The sequence below is a fragment of the Choristoneura fumiferana genome, chromosome 2 (genome assembly GCF_025370935.1).
Source record: "Choristoneura fumiferana chromosome 2, NRCan_CFum_1, whole genome shotgun sequence".
NCBI classification, from domain to species: Eukaryota; Metazoa; Arthropoda; class Insecta; order Lepidoptera; family Tortricidae; genus Choristoneura; species Choristoneura fumiferana.
Genome location: NC_133473.1, coordinates 2,774,663 through 2,788,169, shown reverse-complemented (window position 1 = coordinate 2,788,169; position 13,507 = coordinate 2,774,663). Strand labels below are relative to the sequence as shown.

The 13,507-nt window shown below is 39.1% G+C and overlaps 2 protein-coding genes and 1 pseudogene across 2 annotated transcripts; 1 reads left to right on the top strand and 2 right to left on the bottom strand.

Moving 5' to 3' along the window:
• The first annotated feature begins 26 nt into the window (after positions 1-26).
• Positions 27-6,954, top strand: LOC141445642 (dolichyl-diphosphooligosaccharide--protein glycosyltransferase subunit TUSC3-like). The gene is made up of 6 exons (XM_074111492.1): positions 27-1,697; positions 1,769-2,050; positions 3,379-3,519; positions 4,512-4,800; positions 5,682-5,871; positions 6,850-6,954. The coding sequence occupies exons 1-6, from the start codon at positions 1,620-1,622 to the stop codon at positions 6,863-6,865; spliced, it is 996 nt and encodes a 331-aa protein (XP_073967593.1). The 5' UTR covers positions 27-1,619; the 3' UTR covers positions 6,866-6,954.
• LOC141445365 (uncharacterized) lies at positions 2,540-3,350 on the bottom strand (annotated as a pseudogene).
• Positions 6,955-7,342: 388 nt separating the features above from the next.
• Positions 7,343-13,459, bottom strand: LOC141445440 (polyprenal reductase). The gene is made up of 4 exons (XM_074111285.1): positions 12,932-13,459; positions 12,151-12,339; positions 9,839-10,146; positions 7,343-8,885 (listed from the first exon to the last, which is right to left on the bottom strand). Exons 1-4 carry the CDS (start codon positions 13,263-13,265, stop codon positions 8,793-8,795), a joined length of 924 nt encoding a protein of 307 aa, XP_073967386.1. The 5' UTR covers positions 13,266-13,459; the 3' UTR covers positions 7,343-8,792.
• Positions 13,460-13,507: the final 48 nt, after the last annotated feature.

The window sequence follows — 13,507 nt, the reverse complement described above, 5'->3', positions numbered from 1 at the left end:
ACTGTCAATAAGTAGGTACTATTAGTAAAGATAACATCGTGGGGGTACAAATGAGTTTCCTGGAGGGCAAGAATATCCACCTGTTTTAACATCAAGTCTTTCACATGCTGTACTGAACGCTTATTGGATTTACAATTAAACGTAGCGAAATTAAATATGTTAAGATTTGCTGCACTGTCCATATTACCTACTTATTATGATTTTCTTCATTTTCATTATTTACAACAACACGATCAAGAAATCGCAGAAAAACGACACCTTTAGGCCAAAAGTTTTCATCGAAGAACTTATCCAATTTACTAGACTTTAGAGTAATGTTAAATGAGTTAAAATCCACGGCACGATATTGCGATAGCAGCCTCACTCCCAATCTCCCCCAATGTCCTCAATGTGATCTTTTATATCTTGCGCGCTCGTGGATCTATCCGTTCTCGAGAAATAAATCGCAGCCACAAATTCCACCGCTTGAATACGAGTGTTATTTTGTAATATTCCTCTCATGTTTTGTTTACGCTTCGGCTTTCTACGTACAGTATTAAAAGCCTCATTACGGGTATTTTTCTGCGGCCAATGATGTTCAGTATTTGCAGTCTTTGCCTTTGGACTCAGCCCGGGTCGTATTGCAATCGCCCGTCGAGCTCAGCAGGGCTACTACGAAACTCGAAACTCGAAGTTCGTGTCGTGCGGTCCTTCTGACACTTATACTATTTAATACGAGAGCGAGAGGGACTGTACGAAACGAACTTCGAGTTTCGTAGTAGCCCTGCTGTGCATTACGGGTGCGTTTCGCATGCACCTGTGCATTGCTGCCCACTATGTCACGGTAAAATGGCTTGTTTACGTACACAGTAGCTCGAGCGAGAGTGCCTGGTTTTATTTACAGGCGATGGCGTTTTCAAGTTTTGCTGCTTTATGGGAGTTACGTCACCCTCTGTGTCCTTCTAGAGCCGCTTTTCAGTGGAGATTGGGGTTGATGTCCTCTCTTTCCGCATAATAGCAATTTCAGCGCTTATCTTCGTCATCATCAAATCCAATTTTCCCCTTTGAAACGCACTCGTTCCTTATAGAGTGGACATCAGACTTGACAACACTAATATATCTTTGAGTAGTCTCGTTACGTCCACATGGTCGAAACTCTATAAGGCGGCAATCTGTTTATATCTTTCGCTTCGCTACGAATGTAGAAATATCAGCAGCAACTGTCTCTATCTGTTTCTTATTTTTGTCTTCACCTTTTCTTGAGATATTTCTTCCCGAGTCCAGCCAGACATGAATCAAAAAGAACATTTGTTTTCTTGATTGATTTCAGCTTCAGTAAACTTCGACGAATACTCAGTCATCTGTGCATCTAGTACATCACTTTTACTTTGAACGAAAGTTAAAAATTTGTTTATTATCATTTTTTAGGCCATTTCACTTAACTTGGACCACCGTCGTCATAGATGCATATTGCAACTAATGACTGGCGGTGTAATCGGTTAACTGAAGTCCTCACACGATCGCGCGTCGAACGAGACTTGACGAGATTTTCGATTTCCTTTTCGACGTTGAATTTTGACACCTTAGGGTTTGAGTTGGCTGAAGCTGAAATTATTTATTACTTTATCACCTAAATCACGATGAAGTACAAGGGGTTATTGTTTTTTATGATAATACTAACGTATGATAAGGGCGAAGCACAAACCCTTGCCAAGGGGGTAAGTTCAATTTCAACATTTTTATACGAACCGACATTGAATTTCTACTGATATTTTTATCTTATTTCCAGTTGGAAGAGAAGGTGCAGCAATTGACTGACATGACGGCGAATAAGTCCATTATCACATTAAACGTTAATAAGTTTAAGGACTACGTGAAGTCTCCTCCTAGGGACTATTCCTTCATCGTCATGTTTACTGCTATGGCACCTTCAAGGCCTTGTGTGATGTGCCAGCATGTTTATGATGAATACCTGATCGTAGCCAACTCGTTCAGGTTCTCTCCGTCCTATAACAACAAGCTGTTCTTTGGTATGGTTGATTTTGATGAAGGATCTGACATCTTCCAAATGGTTAGTAATTTTGCTGTAGTACTTCATGTTCTGTATTTTTACTCTGTGGCGTGCATACTGCTGTTGGGGTGGGGGGTGGGGCGCTGCTCTTGGAGCAAACTAGCTGCTGCCTACCCTGGTGTTGACCCAATACAAAGAGATTGCAATTGAATTAATTTATTGACAAGATCGCCTCAGAAAACTGTTAACCAAACTTGAGTGGATGGTATCTTTTAGATCTATTAGGGGTATTGAAGGATATACTGGACAACAATTCGGGGCAAGCAACCCTACCACTAATAATACTGAGGGCATAGAAAATGTCCGCTATCTCACCAACTGCGTGCCAGTTCTATATGAACTACGAGTATGCTTTGTGTACAGTCAAGGGTTAAGATATCGACACGGCCAAAGTTGCAAAAAAATATGCATACACGGCCTTAATGTTAAGTGCATAAAGTCTATGTATATTTTTGCAACTTTGGCCGTGTCCATATCTTTGCCCCTGACTGTACCTACAGCTCTTATCCTCAAGCATAGTTTTGGATAAGCAGCTTCTTGTTTTCTGGTGTTAAATGATTGATAAACACACTGCGGAGTATTCTGGAGTTGACACGAGCCGATGCGACAAAGTCCTCCTTGATCTTGACGTATCGATTCGTAAAACTAACGATGGTTGACTTTTCCTTAGAGTCATGTATTGGTGCTCTGGTACTCTTGCTATGTAATTAATATATTGTTGCCCAACCTGGGAGCCAAACACCGCTCCAATCTTTTCCACGATCGAGGAAAGGTTTCGTTGTTCAGCGGGACCCCCTTGATCTCAACGTTGCTAAGGCGTTTGGCGTTGGCGTTTGATCATTACAAGCGTGATCACTCCTGAGATAGGTCAATTCATTGCACAGAAATTTGAATCTTTCTTGAAGTGCCTCCAGCTCCGGAAGTTTCTTTTCGACCTCCGTTATACGAAGAGTCATCAAGTCTGCCACTAGCAAATTCGCATAATTCCTTCACTTCGTTGAGTTCAGTTTTCAGAGAGCCAACATCAGAAACCAGATTAGGAAGACAAGAGCTGCTGTTTTATCTCGCGGAGCTCGTCCATAAGGTTTTCAAGATTGACTTGCTTCGGAGCTTCTTACTTCCAAGCCGCTCGACGATCAGCACCAAGTTTTCTGTAACCTATTTCTGCATTTAATGAATTAAAAGTATTTGCAGTACTACATTGTATTAATAAGCCTATTTTTAGAAAAGGAATGTTGTATAGAATTATAGTTATTAGTATTTTCGTTTTACCAATGACATTCACGTTTATGGTCCCCATATGAATTGTGGTATTTTAAACCTTCCAGCTTCGTCTCGTCACAGCTCCGGTCATCATGCACTTCCCTGCCAAGGGTAACCCTAAGCCTGCTGACTCCATGGACTTTGAGCGAGCTGGGATCCATGCTGAGGCTATTGCCAAGTGGATAAAGGACATGACTGATGTTCAGGTACTTTAACAAACCAAAAATTGACCCATTGTATTGGATAATGATTTAAGGAAGAACAGGCTTCCTTCTATTTAGTCGGCAGGGTTATTATTGCCCTAAGCAATCTAAAAACAAAATGTTTCATCTCTAGATAGGGCGCAAAGGGCTTTAAAAAAGACCATTATTGCCAAGAAGAATGCTCTGCAAGAAAGTCGGCAAAAAATCAGAAATTAAAATTAAAAATAAGAATTAAGTACCTACATAAAAAAATACAGGGATATATATGGGGTCCCTTAGTTAAAAACCTAAACATAAACATCAGTGGAATGAATTATTCAATGGAATAACTTTGCATATCTCTGTGTCCCCATATCTACTAGTAAACTAGTACTGGTATTGTTGAATAGTGTATGTCTGCCTTAAATAACTCTATATTGGGATTGACGTAAGTCTATATTTATGGTTTTTGAGAGCGCTCCCGCTCCTTTTCTCTTTCTCTCCTGCCTTCATTACATAACTACCTACATTGCATAAAAGTATTATTACAAGAATGTGGTGCGTATCAATAGAGCATAGCCGTGCCTCTCGCATCATCATCCCAGCCTATATACGTCCCACTGCTGGGCACAGGCCTCCTCTCAGAACAAGAGGGCTTGGGCCATAGTTCCCACGCGGGCCCAGTGCGGATTGGGAACTTCACACACACCATTGAGTTGCTTCGCAGATTTGTGCAGGTTTCCTCACGATGTTTTCCTTCACCGCAAAGCTCGTGGTAAATTTCAAATGTAATTCCGCACATGAATTTCGAAAAACTCAGAGGTGCGAGCCGGGGTTTGAACCACTAGGCCACCACGGCTTTTTATGTATTTCAGTTAGCATGTAATTTCCAATTTCCACTATTTGTCGACACCTGTCGTCATCCTATCAGGTCTTAGGTATGGTATATTTGTTGCGTGAAGCGGCTGCATTGTGTACAACATAGCTTTAATATATCCGGCTTCACTAATTTCCAGATACGCATCTTCCGCCCATCAAACTACTCTGACGCTGTCGCACTTTCCATGCTGTTCACCCTCGTGGCAGGATTCCTTTACCTCAGAAGGAACAATCTGGAGTTCCTCTACAACAAGCAAATGTGGGCTGTGGCAGCTGTCTTCTTCTGTTTTGCTATGGTCTCCGGACAGATGTGGAACCAGATCAGAGGGCCACCGTTGTTCCAAACGAGCAAGAATAGGCTGATTTTTGTAAAAGGAGGACCGCATGCGCAGTATGCGTTGGAGAGCTACGTTGTGGCCATTTTGAGTATCCTTTTTGATAAAGTTATAATTAGTAAGGTCCGACCGAGACTGTTTTTTAGAGTTCCGTACCTATAAATACATGCATACATACGCTCGAAAAAAAATCGGGCAGGTAAAAGGAAAAACGGAACCCTTATAGGATCACTTTGTTGTCCGTCTGTCTGTCAAGGTCTTTTTCTCAGGAACTCGTGGAGATATCAAGTTGAAATAATACTGCGGCCCCTTGAAGCTGTAAAAAAATAAAGCTTCTACATTAACGCAATGAAAAGATACGGTCATTTGAGCCTTATTTTTCATACATTTCGCAGTGGAATCAAAACACGGAATAGAGTACTTCTCCCGTAGACCTAGAATCATAAAATTTGGCAAAAATGAAGGTCTTACAGCTGCTTCACGGCAGGATTAGCGAGCAAGATGGTGGTAGAAATCCGGGCGGACCTTCCACAAGGTTCGACCACCTGCAAAGATTAAATTACTTTCAAGCATCTATCGCCCAACGGTTACCGACACACAGCAAATCAGGCCGAGGCGAAGATGGCGAGACGAAGACGACCTGCAAGCGTCAACACGGAATGAGAATAATAAATCAGTGGTTCAATTCAAATCCGGGCACGCATCTCTAAGTTTTTCTAAATTCATGTGCCAAATTACACTTAAAATGTACCCTAAGCTTACAGCGAAGAAAACCTGCACAAACCTGCGTGAAATTTCCAATCCTCACTGGGCCCGCGTGGGAACTTCGGCCCAAGCCCTCTCATTGTGAGAGGCCCAGCAGTGCCCAGCAGGGACGTATTAGAGGCTATAATGATGATAATGATGGCACTAACCACACCATCCTAACAATCTCCCCTACCTTTGACATTTTGGTCCTTACCTCAGTATCAGACGGAGCAGTCGTGGTAGGCATGATACTGATGATCGAAGCGGCCGGAGGAGTGAAGAACACAGAAGCATCGCGCAGCCAGGCAGAGGGAAAGAGACGCCGCTTCCAGTCCGTGGTGGGGCTTGCGTTAGTGTGCGTGTTCTTTTCTCTGCTGCTCTCTGTGTTTAGAGTCAAGATATATTATCCTTACAGGTTCGTATTGTTTTTTATATAACTAGGTTTTTCCCGTGGTTTTGCTCATATCAATCCGTTCTCTAATTTTTCGGCGATAATATTTTTTCCGAATATGGACGAACGACTTTTTTTCTGAAACTGTAAGTACAGTCAAGGGCATAAATATATGTTCGTTACCAAGGCGTCAAAAATATCGATATGTACACCTTAAATGCCACTATCAATGTAGGTATAGTAGGTACATACATAATTAATATATTTCACCCTAAGTAGAAATATTTTATTCGCACTTCGCTAATTACATACAAAATAAAAACAAGAATTAAGTAGCAGTATTTCACGAGTACGGCTGTATAGATATTATGCCCTCGACTGTACTTCAGGATTGCTATAAAATTAACCTAACCTGGGTTTCTGCGGGAAGTTCTGAATAGTTTACAGTTTTAGGAAGAAATCGTTTGTCCATATGAATCGCTTGCTTAACCGAATGTGAACTGCTTAGCGCAGGCTTCGCCCGCGTGAGATTCGGTTATCGCGCGCTGCAGGGCTACTACGAAACTCGAAGTTCATGTCGTGCGGTCCCTCTGACACTTATACTGTTAATACGAGAGCGAGGGACTGCACGACTCGAACTTCGAGTTTCGTAGTAAGTAGCCTGTTCCCTCGGAACTGTGCATTTTTCCGGGATAAAAGTAGCCTATGTCACTCTCTGACCCATAAAATATCTCTATGCCAAAAATCACGTCGATCCGTGGCTCCGTTACCACGTGAAAGACGGACAAACATACAAACTTTCACATTTATAATATTAGTACGGATGCGCTTCGGCGCTACGCTCGTAGCGCGTAGCAGCGTTTTTCCGCTTTGTAGCGAAAACTGCCTACGAACAGAGAACTCCCCTAGCGGGTTCATGGCACTGAATGTGGACGTATGGAGGTATTAGAATTTTATTTTATTTTTTACTGTCTTTGCTGATGTAATTTTTCTTTGTTTCAGATTCCTATTCAAGTAAGGAGGCACAAGTGAAGTATTTTATTATTCGTAGAGTATTTTTAAGTATTTGCAATACGAGTGTGAGTGACATATGTATTTGACTTGTATTTAACAATAGAGATTATTTAAACCTACAGAAAGTAATACGGCGCTACGCTCGTAGCGCGTAGCAGCGTTTTTTTTGTAGCGAAGACTGCCTACGAACAGAGAACTCTAGCTCATGGCACTGAATGTGGACGTATGGAGGTATTAGAATTTATTTTTAACTGTCTTTGCTGATGTAATTTTTCTTTGTTTCAGATTCCTATTCAAGTAAGGAGCAAAGTATTATTCGTCGAGAAGTGAGTGACATATGTATTTGACTTGTATTTAACAATAGAGATTATTTAAACCTGACGTGTATTCCTACAGAAAGTATGACGGGAATAAATTTATACAAAAAACAGTTTCAATTTTGTTTTAGTTTTTACCATAGTTGAAGTAAAAAAACTGCAACTTCATGTTTATATTATTTATTTATTGTAATATATTATAATACATAACATTATATAAAAAATATTTTAAATGTAAATTTAAATAACATTTATAAATTTTCTTAGTAAAACTTTTTTTTAAAGTAATAAATAGGTAAATAAAGTGAACAAGTGTTGGCACTACATACAGTCAATTCGCCGAGAGTTGATAAGTATTACGATAACGCCTCGAAATAGCGATTGTCGCTTAAAATTATCGCAGGCGTTCAGTCCTTGTCAAGCGTGCGGCCCGTCGAGCGAGCGTACGCGGCGGCTATTTTTGCCATTTCGTGCTTCCGAGGGTGTCAGTTGGGTGTTCGGGTGTTATTTTTCGTTTTATACAGTTCATAAAAATAATTAGCGGGTCGCATTCACAATAACTTATTAACCCGTTTTTTTTATCAACTGTCAGCTAACAAACTCTTAATTCTCTTCTTAAATTTAAGAGCTATGCTCTTGTCGGTTGTGGTTTTGTCTATTTTAACCAGGTGAAGGAAAGGGCGGGTGTCGTGTCGTATCAGGAAGTCAAACAGCTGGCAAAAGACCGTGCGGAGTGGCGATTACTTCACCGACAAGAGCATAACACACATTCAAAAGTTATAAATCTCTATTTAAGCATTTCGTCTCTGCAAATATATATTATACGATGAAAACATCATAGGTACAGGTACTACATTAAACGTGTAAGTAATTTATATTACAATGCAACCGAAAGATATAATCGTTACGAGCCGTTGCGTTGCCTGCAGTTTCCAGTGATAAAGAATAGCCTCTGTTTAGGGATCCTATACCCGCTCTCCGACACGGTGGACAGACCTCATCAAATCTGTGACGCACTCTAATATAAACGATTGCTCCCACTCTGCCAGACATCGGGCTACTTGGCGACGCGTCGCGACAGCAGCAGTGGCACAGGAATCGATCGACCAAAGCATGACCACGACCACTCTGTCAAGAGTGAACGACTAAGAAGAAGAGAGGGATCCTATAGTTTTCAATTAGATTTTTTTTTAATCGCTTGGTTCTTCCAGAGATTTCCAAAGAAACAAAGTTTACTTCTTTATGTACTTTAGATCTAAATTATTTGGTTTATGAAGATTTAATTCTAAATGTTGGTATACGAAGCAGTCTTCATAATTGTAATTAAAAATTCGAATTGTATGATGTACATACCTAAAGCCCAGGCCCAGTAATGTGCTAGACCTTGCATTTTTTTTTAGCATCTTCAGTCTCATGTAAACAAAGCTCGAAACCGGTATTATGGAACCAGCTTGAAACGGTTACCAATAATACCGTTATTGAAGCGGTATAAACCGGTATTTTATAGTAGTTTCCAGCTGTGCATGTGAGTATTGTAAAGTCAAGAGAAATCTGACAAAAAACCCCAAATTAATCATTGAGGTCCATAAATAAATCTTAACGGTATATTCAGTCTTATAGTAAATATGGAAATATGGCCTTTCTGTTTTTTGGGTAAGTCTTAAATGTCAGCTTGTACCAATCATCAGCTTGCTTTGCTGTTAAAATCTGAAAAAAAAAATACAATACATTAAAGTACAAACATATATATTTTTAAATTCATTAATTATTCCTAAAGAAATATTGTCATACAAGGCCCAGGGGCAGGTATTGGATTGTATGTCTGTTCAAGAGTCTATATTTGAATCCATAATATCTTTTGTCCTAATATTGAATATCCTAATGCTTATTGAACTAATTTCGTAAGTACTAATTATCATATTATGTCTTAATAGTCACATGTCCTTAGATTGGTTGACATAATCACTTTTGTACTAAACCGGTTTGAACTTGTTTTTTTTTTAATTCAGAGATCTTTCTCAAGGCAATTGTAGTTGTTGTCATTCATCTTTGCCCTACCATTATAATACACAAAAAAATGTTTTTTTTTCTAAATAAAACACTTTCATGACTGCTGTTCGTTTTTGTAGGGGTCGCAATTCTAACTTAACCTACTTTTCTAGCTGTGGTTCGTTTCTTTGGGGTCGCAGTTCTAACCTAACCTACTTTTCTGGCTGCGGTTCGTCACTGTTGGGGTCTCAGTTCTAACCTAATCTACTTTTCTGGCTCGCAAGTCGCTGTTTGCCAACAAGTGCTCTGTTATGGCATTTAATATTATTACTCGTAGTTTTATCTCCTTTTCTGGCAGGGAGGCTGGCAAGAGGATGAGAGTAGCCGTTGTGTGGACGAACATAGGCTGATGATGATGATGATGATGATGATGAAGTTTTATTTCTTACTATATTAGTACAAAACATATTAGGGATTAAGAGTATTAGGACATGTGATATTATGGCTTATGATTATTAGGAAATAAGATCATTATGGCAAAAGTGTTATGGCATTTGAGTTTAGGACAAACAATATTATGAATTACAAAGGAGACCCGTCTGTTCAATTACAATCTTTTACCCCAATTTCGCCTTGGGTAAAAATACCTATATATTGTCCAATTACTTTACCTGATTCGCAAGAACCCAAGCGTAGATGCAGAAATATGTCTTAGTGGGCACTAAAAACGCCAACACGGTGTAAATTATAACTTCACACATTCTATGCGGGCTGGATACCAGTTCAAACTTGCGTCCATGCGGTATTCCGTGGTCTTCCGTTACCACTGCACCTGATTTCTTGTCTCTTCGGAGGTTGGCGAAGATGATGTTACTTTGATACTGCTCATACCAAGCCCATATGAATGTAAGGATGCAGGGCATGGTTATGTATTTGGTCCATGTGTCTGTCCATGTTATGCTTTCTCTGTTTTGGGATCCTGAAAAAAGGGATACATTCAGTACCATGCAGTGAACATTTTTATTAGGCAAGTCAGAGTGAGAGAAGCGTGAGTTGTGACGACAACACGCTACTGATAACATTTTAATGAGATGATACATGATATGAGATTCTGACAAAAAAATTGAAGTTTACACCGCTATATTTTTTCTTTTTACGAGACTTAAGTTTGGATAGTGTAGGTATATAATGTAAACAAAACAACGTCAATTGGGGTCTTCAATATTGAAGTTCCTCCATTAAACTATCTAAACATTTACACTTCTGTTTTGAAATACACTAGTTTGTATTACAATGATAGATAAGTAAAATGTTTAAAATTCTTGAATGTACCATATCTGGCAGCTGAAGTTTGTTTTTACATTTAGTGGTCCTGATTTTTTTATTTATAACAATAAGCCATAAAACAATACATTATACATTTAAAAATATGACTATGTACAAAAAATATATAAGCTAGCCTAACCTATAAATAAAAAATCCCTCCTAGGTCACCGTCGCTGTTCATTGTCCCCAGAAGGCTGGCAGCATTCCCGCGTTGTATTTGCCCAAAATAGCTGCCAGCCCTCTGGTCACCTGAAACATCAATGAGGCGCGCGGATATCTCTTTCGCGATATCGCGTGCGCCTGGCCCCCACGGCCCTAGGGTCTCAACACCATTTAACTAAATACCTATCCAAACCAAGTAAGTATAGTTAGTTATGTCAGATAAAATTGTGCTTATTAACGTAAATGCATATTTAGTTATTACATATCTACAGTACATCTAATTGAAAAAAAAGTATTAGGAGTACCTACCCTACCCAGTTTCAGCTCCGGCTTTAACTTCGGCACATTTTCAACCAAAACAACTATAAATTCTAATTTAACGCTGAAACTCGCCGAAACCGAAAGTTCGTTTTGTCACTACTGATGTACAGTCGTCATTAGATATTTCGGATCGGCCAAGGTGATCAAAAATATTGAAACATGAACTCTAATACCATAATAATAGAGTGCATATGCCGATATTTTTGTCCGGCATGGCGATTGTAGTCAGCATCAAAAGTTGCAGATCACATTTTAACCGACGAAAAAAACGGAGGAGGTCTCGAGTCGACGCATATATATTTTTTTTGTTATGTATGACCACGCATAAGTTTTTACAGAGTAGTCCGATTTTGATGATTCTTTTTTTATTGGAAAGCGTATACCCCGAGAGTGGTCCCATTTAAATTTGGAAAAAATATTCCTACCCTAAGGGTAGGAAAACAGGGGATGATTGATTGTTCAGTTGCTGATTATACTGTATGACCAGGCATAACTTTTTATAGAGTAGTCTGATTTTCATAATTCTTTTTTTATTAGATAGGGTATACCTTGAAGTTGGTATTATATACATTTGAGAAAAAAAACACCCCAAGGGTGGGAAAAAAGTATAAAATAAAAACTTTTTAACAAAAAAAGGTACTATTTTTGCTTTTCAGTTTTTTCGGGGGTTCATTTACTTTATCACATTAACTCATTTATCAATCTAACTACAGTATCTAAGTATGTTAAAAACTTTTTCAAACTTTCGCTCCACTACCCCTGTTAAAGTTTCCACAGTGAACTTAACTAATTAAATCATTCCTCTAACCTCCTTTAAAACAGAAAATTGACTGTTGAACGATACAATCAGTCGCGCGCGCGTTGTGCCGTCGTCTGCCAGTCATTATCGTTACGTAAATCTTGTCTTGTCGAATCGAACCCTAGGGGTACAGTAATTTTATAGATCTAAGTATGTGCTCTAAAATGACAACGTACAACAAAAGTGTACAGCTACTTTTGATGATGACCTACCTACCAGGTTAGAGATATTTTTGCAATGCTGAAATAAGTTTTTCTTTTGTTGAGTAGCTATATGGGTGAAAGGCACTAGTGGTTTCTTCTTTGACCTATCCTAGCTTAGCTCTGGAAATAAGAGTATCACCACCACAAAACAAACAAACAAAACAAAGCTTACCACAGAACAGAGGAGCCGCTCCAATTATGGTGATGGTGCAGCCCAAATAATGTATTATACCAGCGGTATAATGGGTCAGGTTCATTTTGCTGTTCTTGGCGAACACTTGCAAATAATGAGTCTCGTAGAACCTCCGGGCACATTGTATCGTCAACAGGGACATCGCAATGAGTGCTGCGGACACTGACACTGGAAAATAATTGCATGATTATGATTAAAGCTGTATGTGGTAAGTGCTGTTCCTGGTTCTAGAATATGGAGGACCCGTCCCCAATAGCAGACTAAGCTTGTTGGGCCAGAGGCGGCAGCTGCTGAATGGGGCCCCATTAGAAGCTGAAATACTTAGGATAGTTTTAGCCTTGTTGAAGAATTAGAAGTTTATCAAGAGAACTTGCGGACTTTTGAAAGCCACCTGAGACTGGAGGCCCAGGGCGGGTCACCACTTCAGCCCCATTGTCATTCCTTCACATGGGTTGGGTGTTGTATAAGACATAAGGTCCCTGATATGATGTAAAATATTTAACCAAATTGAGAGCCACCTTATTTTGAAGTTGTTAAAAATCAATTAGAAAACAGCCTTCAGTTTTGCATCAACGCTACCTAAACTTAGGAAAGGTTTGAAATGCATTTAATTTGCAATGAGGAATAAAAAGTGTAATAATCATAAATATTTGAATACATTGAACTGTAGTAAATTGGCTGTACTCATAGGCACTGTATACTGAGTCTTATTCAACTGATTATAAATAATAATTAACTATTAATATAAATTAAATCTTACCGGCTGGTTGCTCCTGTTCCAATATAAACCTCAAAACAGCCCAAATATACTTATTTACTCCAAAATCTAAATAATACACTAAAAACATGTAAAACAACGTAACCGCATTGAATACAGTTGAAGTGGAATAGAAGTGTCTATAATAAGACTTCGATATTTCTATGGCATCTAAGAAATTGCCTCCCGGGCCTCGGTACGCGAAAGAACCGTACTTAAAACCTTTCATAACAAACGCTGGCATGTAGCTTTCGAAATTATTAATTAGAAATCCCGTACACGTTATCATAAATGCTAGGCTTAAAAATATAAAATCTATTATGTTTACTTCGAACATCTTTAAGAGCTACGGATGGTATACGTGGTTATTAGATGACTGCCAAGTAATTTTAGTATTTTATAACGGAACTGTGCATCGATAAACAGTTAAAACGACTGCCCGATTCGAACTTTCGTTTCGTCCCAAATAAATATAAGATTGCATTACGGTTTCTTCTGTCAGTATCATGTGGAAACGTTACACGGTTTCATCATCTTTCCTTACTTTGACAGAATTTTGATCCTTATTACATACTCAAA

Excerpts from the sequence above, each read along its gene's own strand:
- LOC141445642 (XM_074111492.1), top strand. The coding sequence starts at position 1,620 with ATGAAGTACAAGGGGTTATTGTTTTTTATGATAATACTAACGTATGAT. Across the intron at positions 2,051-3,378 it reads GATCTGACATCTTCCAAATG|CTTCGTCTCGTCACAGCTCC; the intron begins GTTAGTAATTTT and ends TAAACCTTCCAG. Across the intron at positions 4,801-5,681 it reads CTACGTTGTGGCCATTTTGA|ACGGAGCAGTCGTGGTAGGC; the intron begins GTATCCTTTTTG and ends CCTCAGTATCAG.
- LOC141445440 (XM_074111285.1), bottom strand. The coding sequence starts at position 13,265 with ATGTTCGAAGTAAACATAATAGATTTTATATTTTTAAGCCTAGCATTT. Across the intron at positions 12,340-12,931 it reads GGAACAGGAGCAACCAGCCG|TGTCAGTGTCCGCAGCACTC; the intron begins GTAAGATTTAAT and ends ATTATTTTCCAG. Across the intron at positions 8,886-9,838 it reads CTTGGGTTCTTGCGAATCAG|ATTTTAACAGCAAAGCAAGC; the intron begins GTAAAGTAATTG and ends TTTTTTTTTCAG.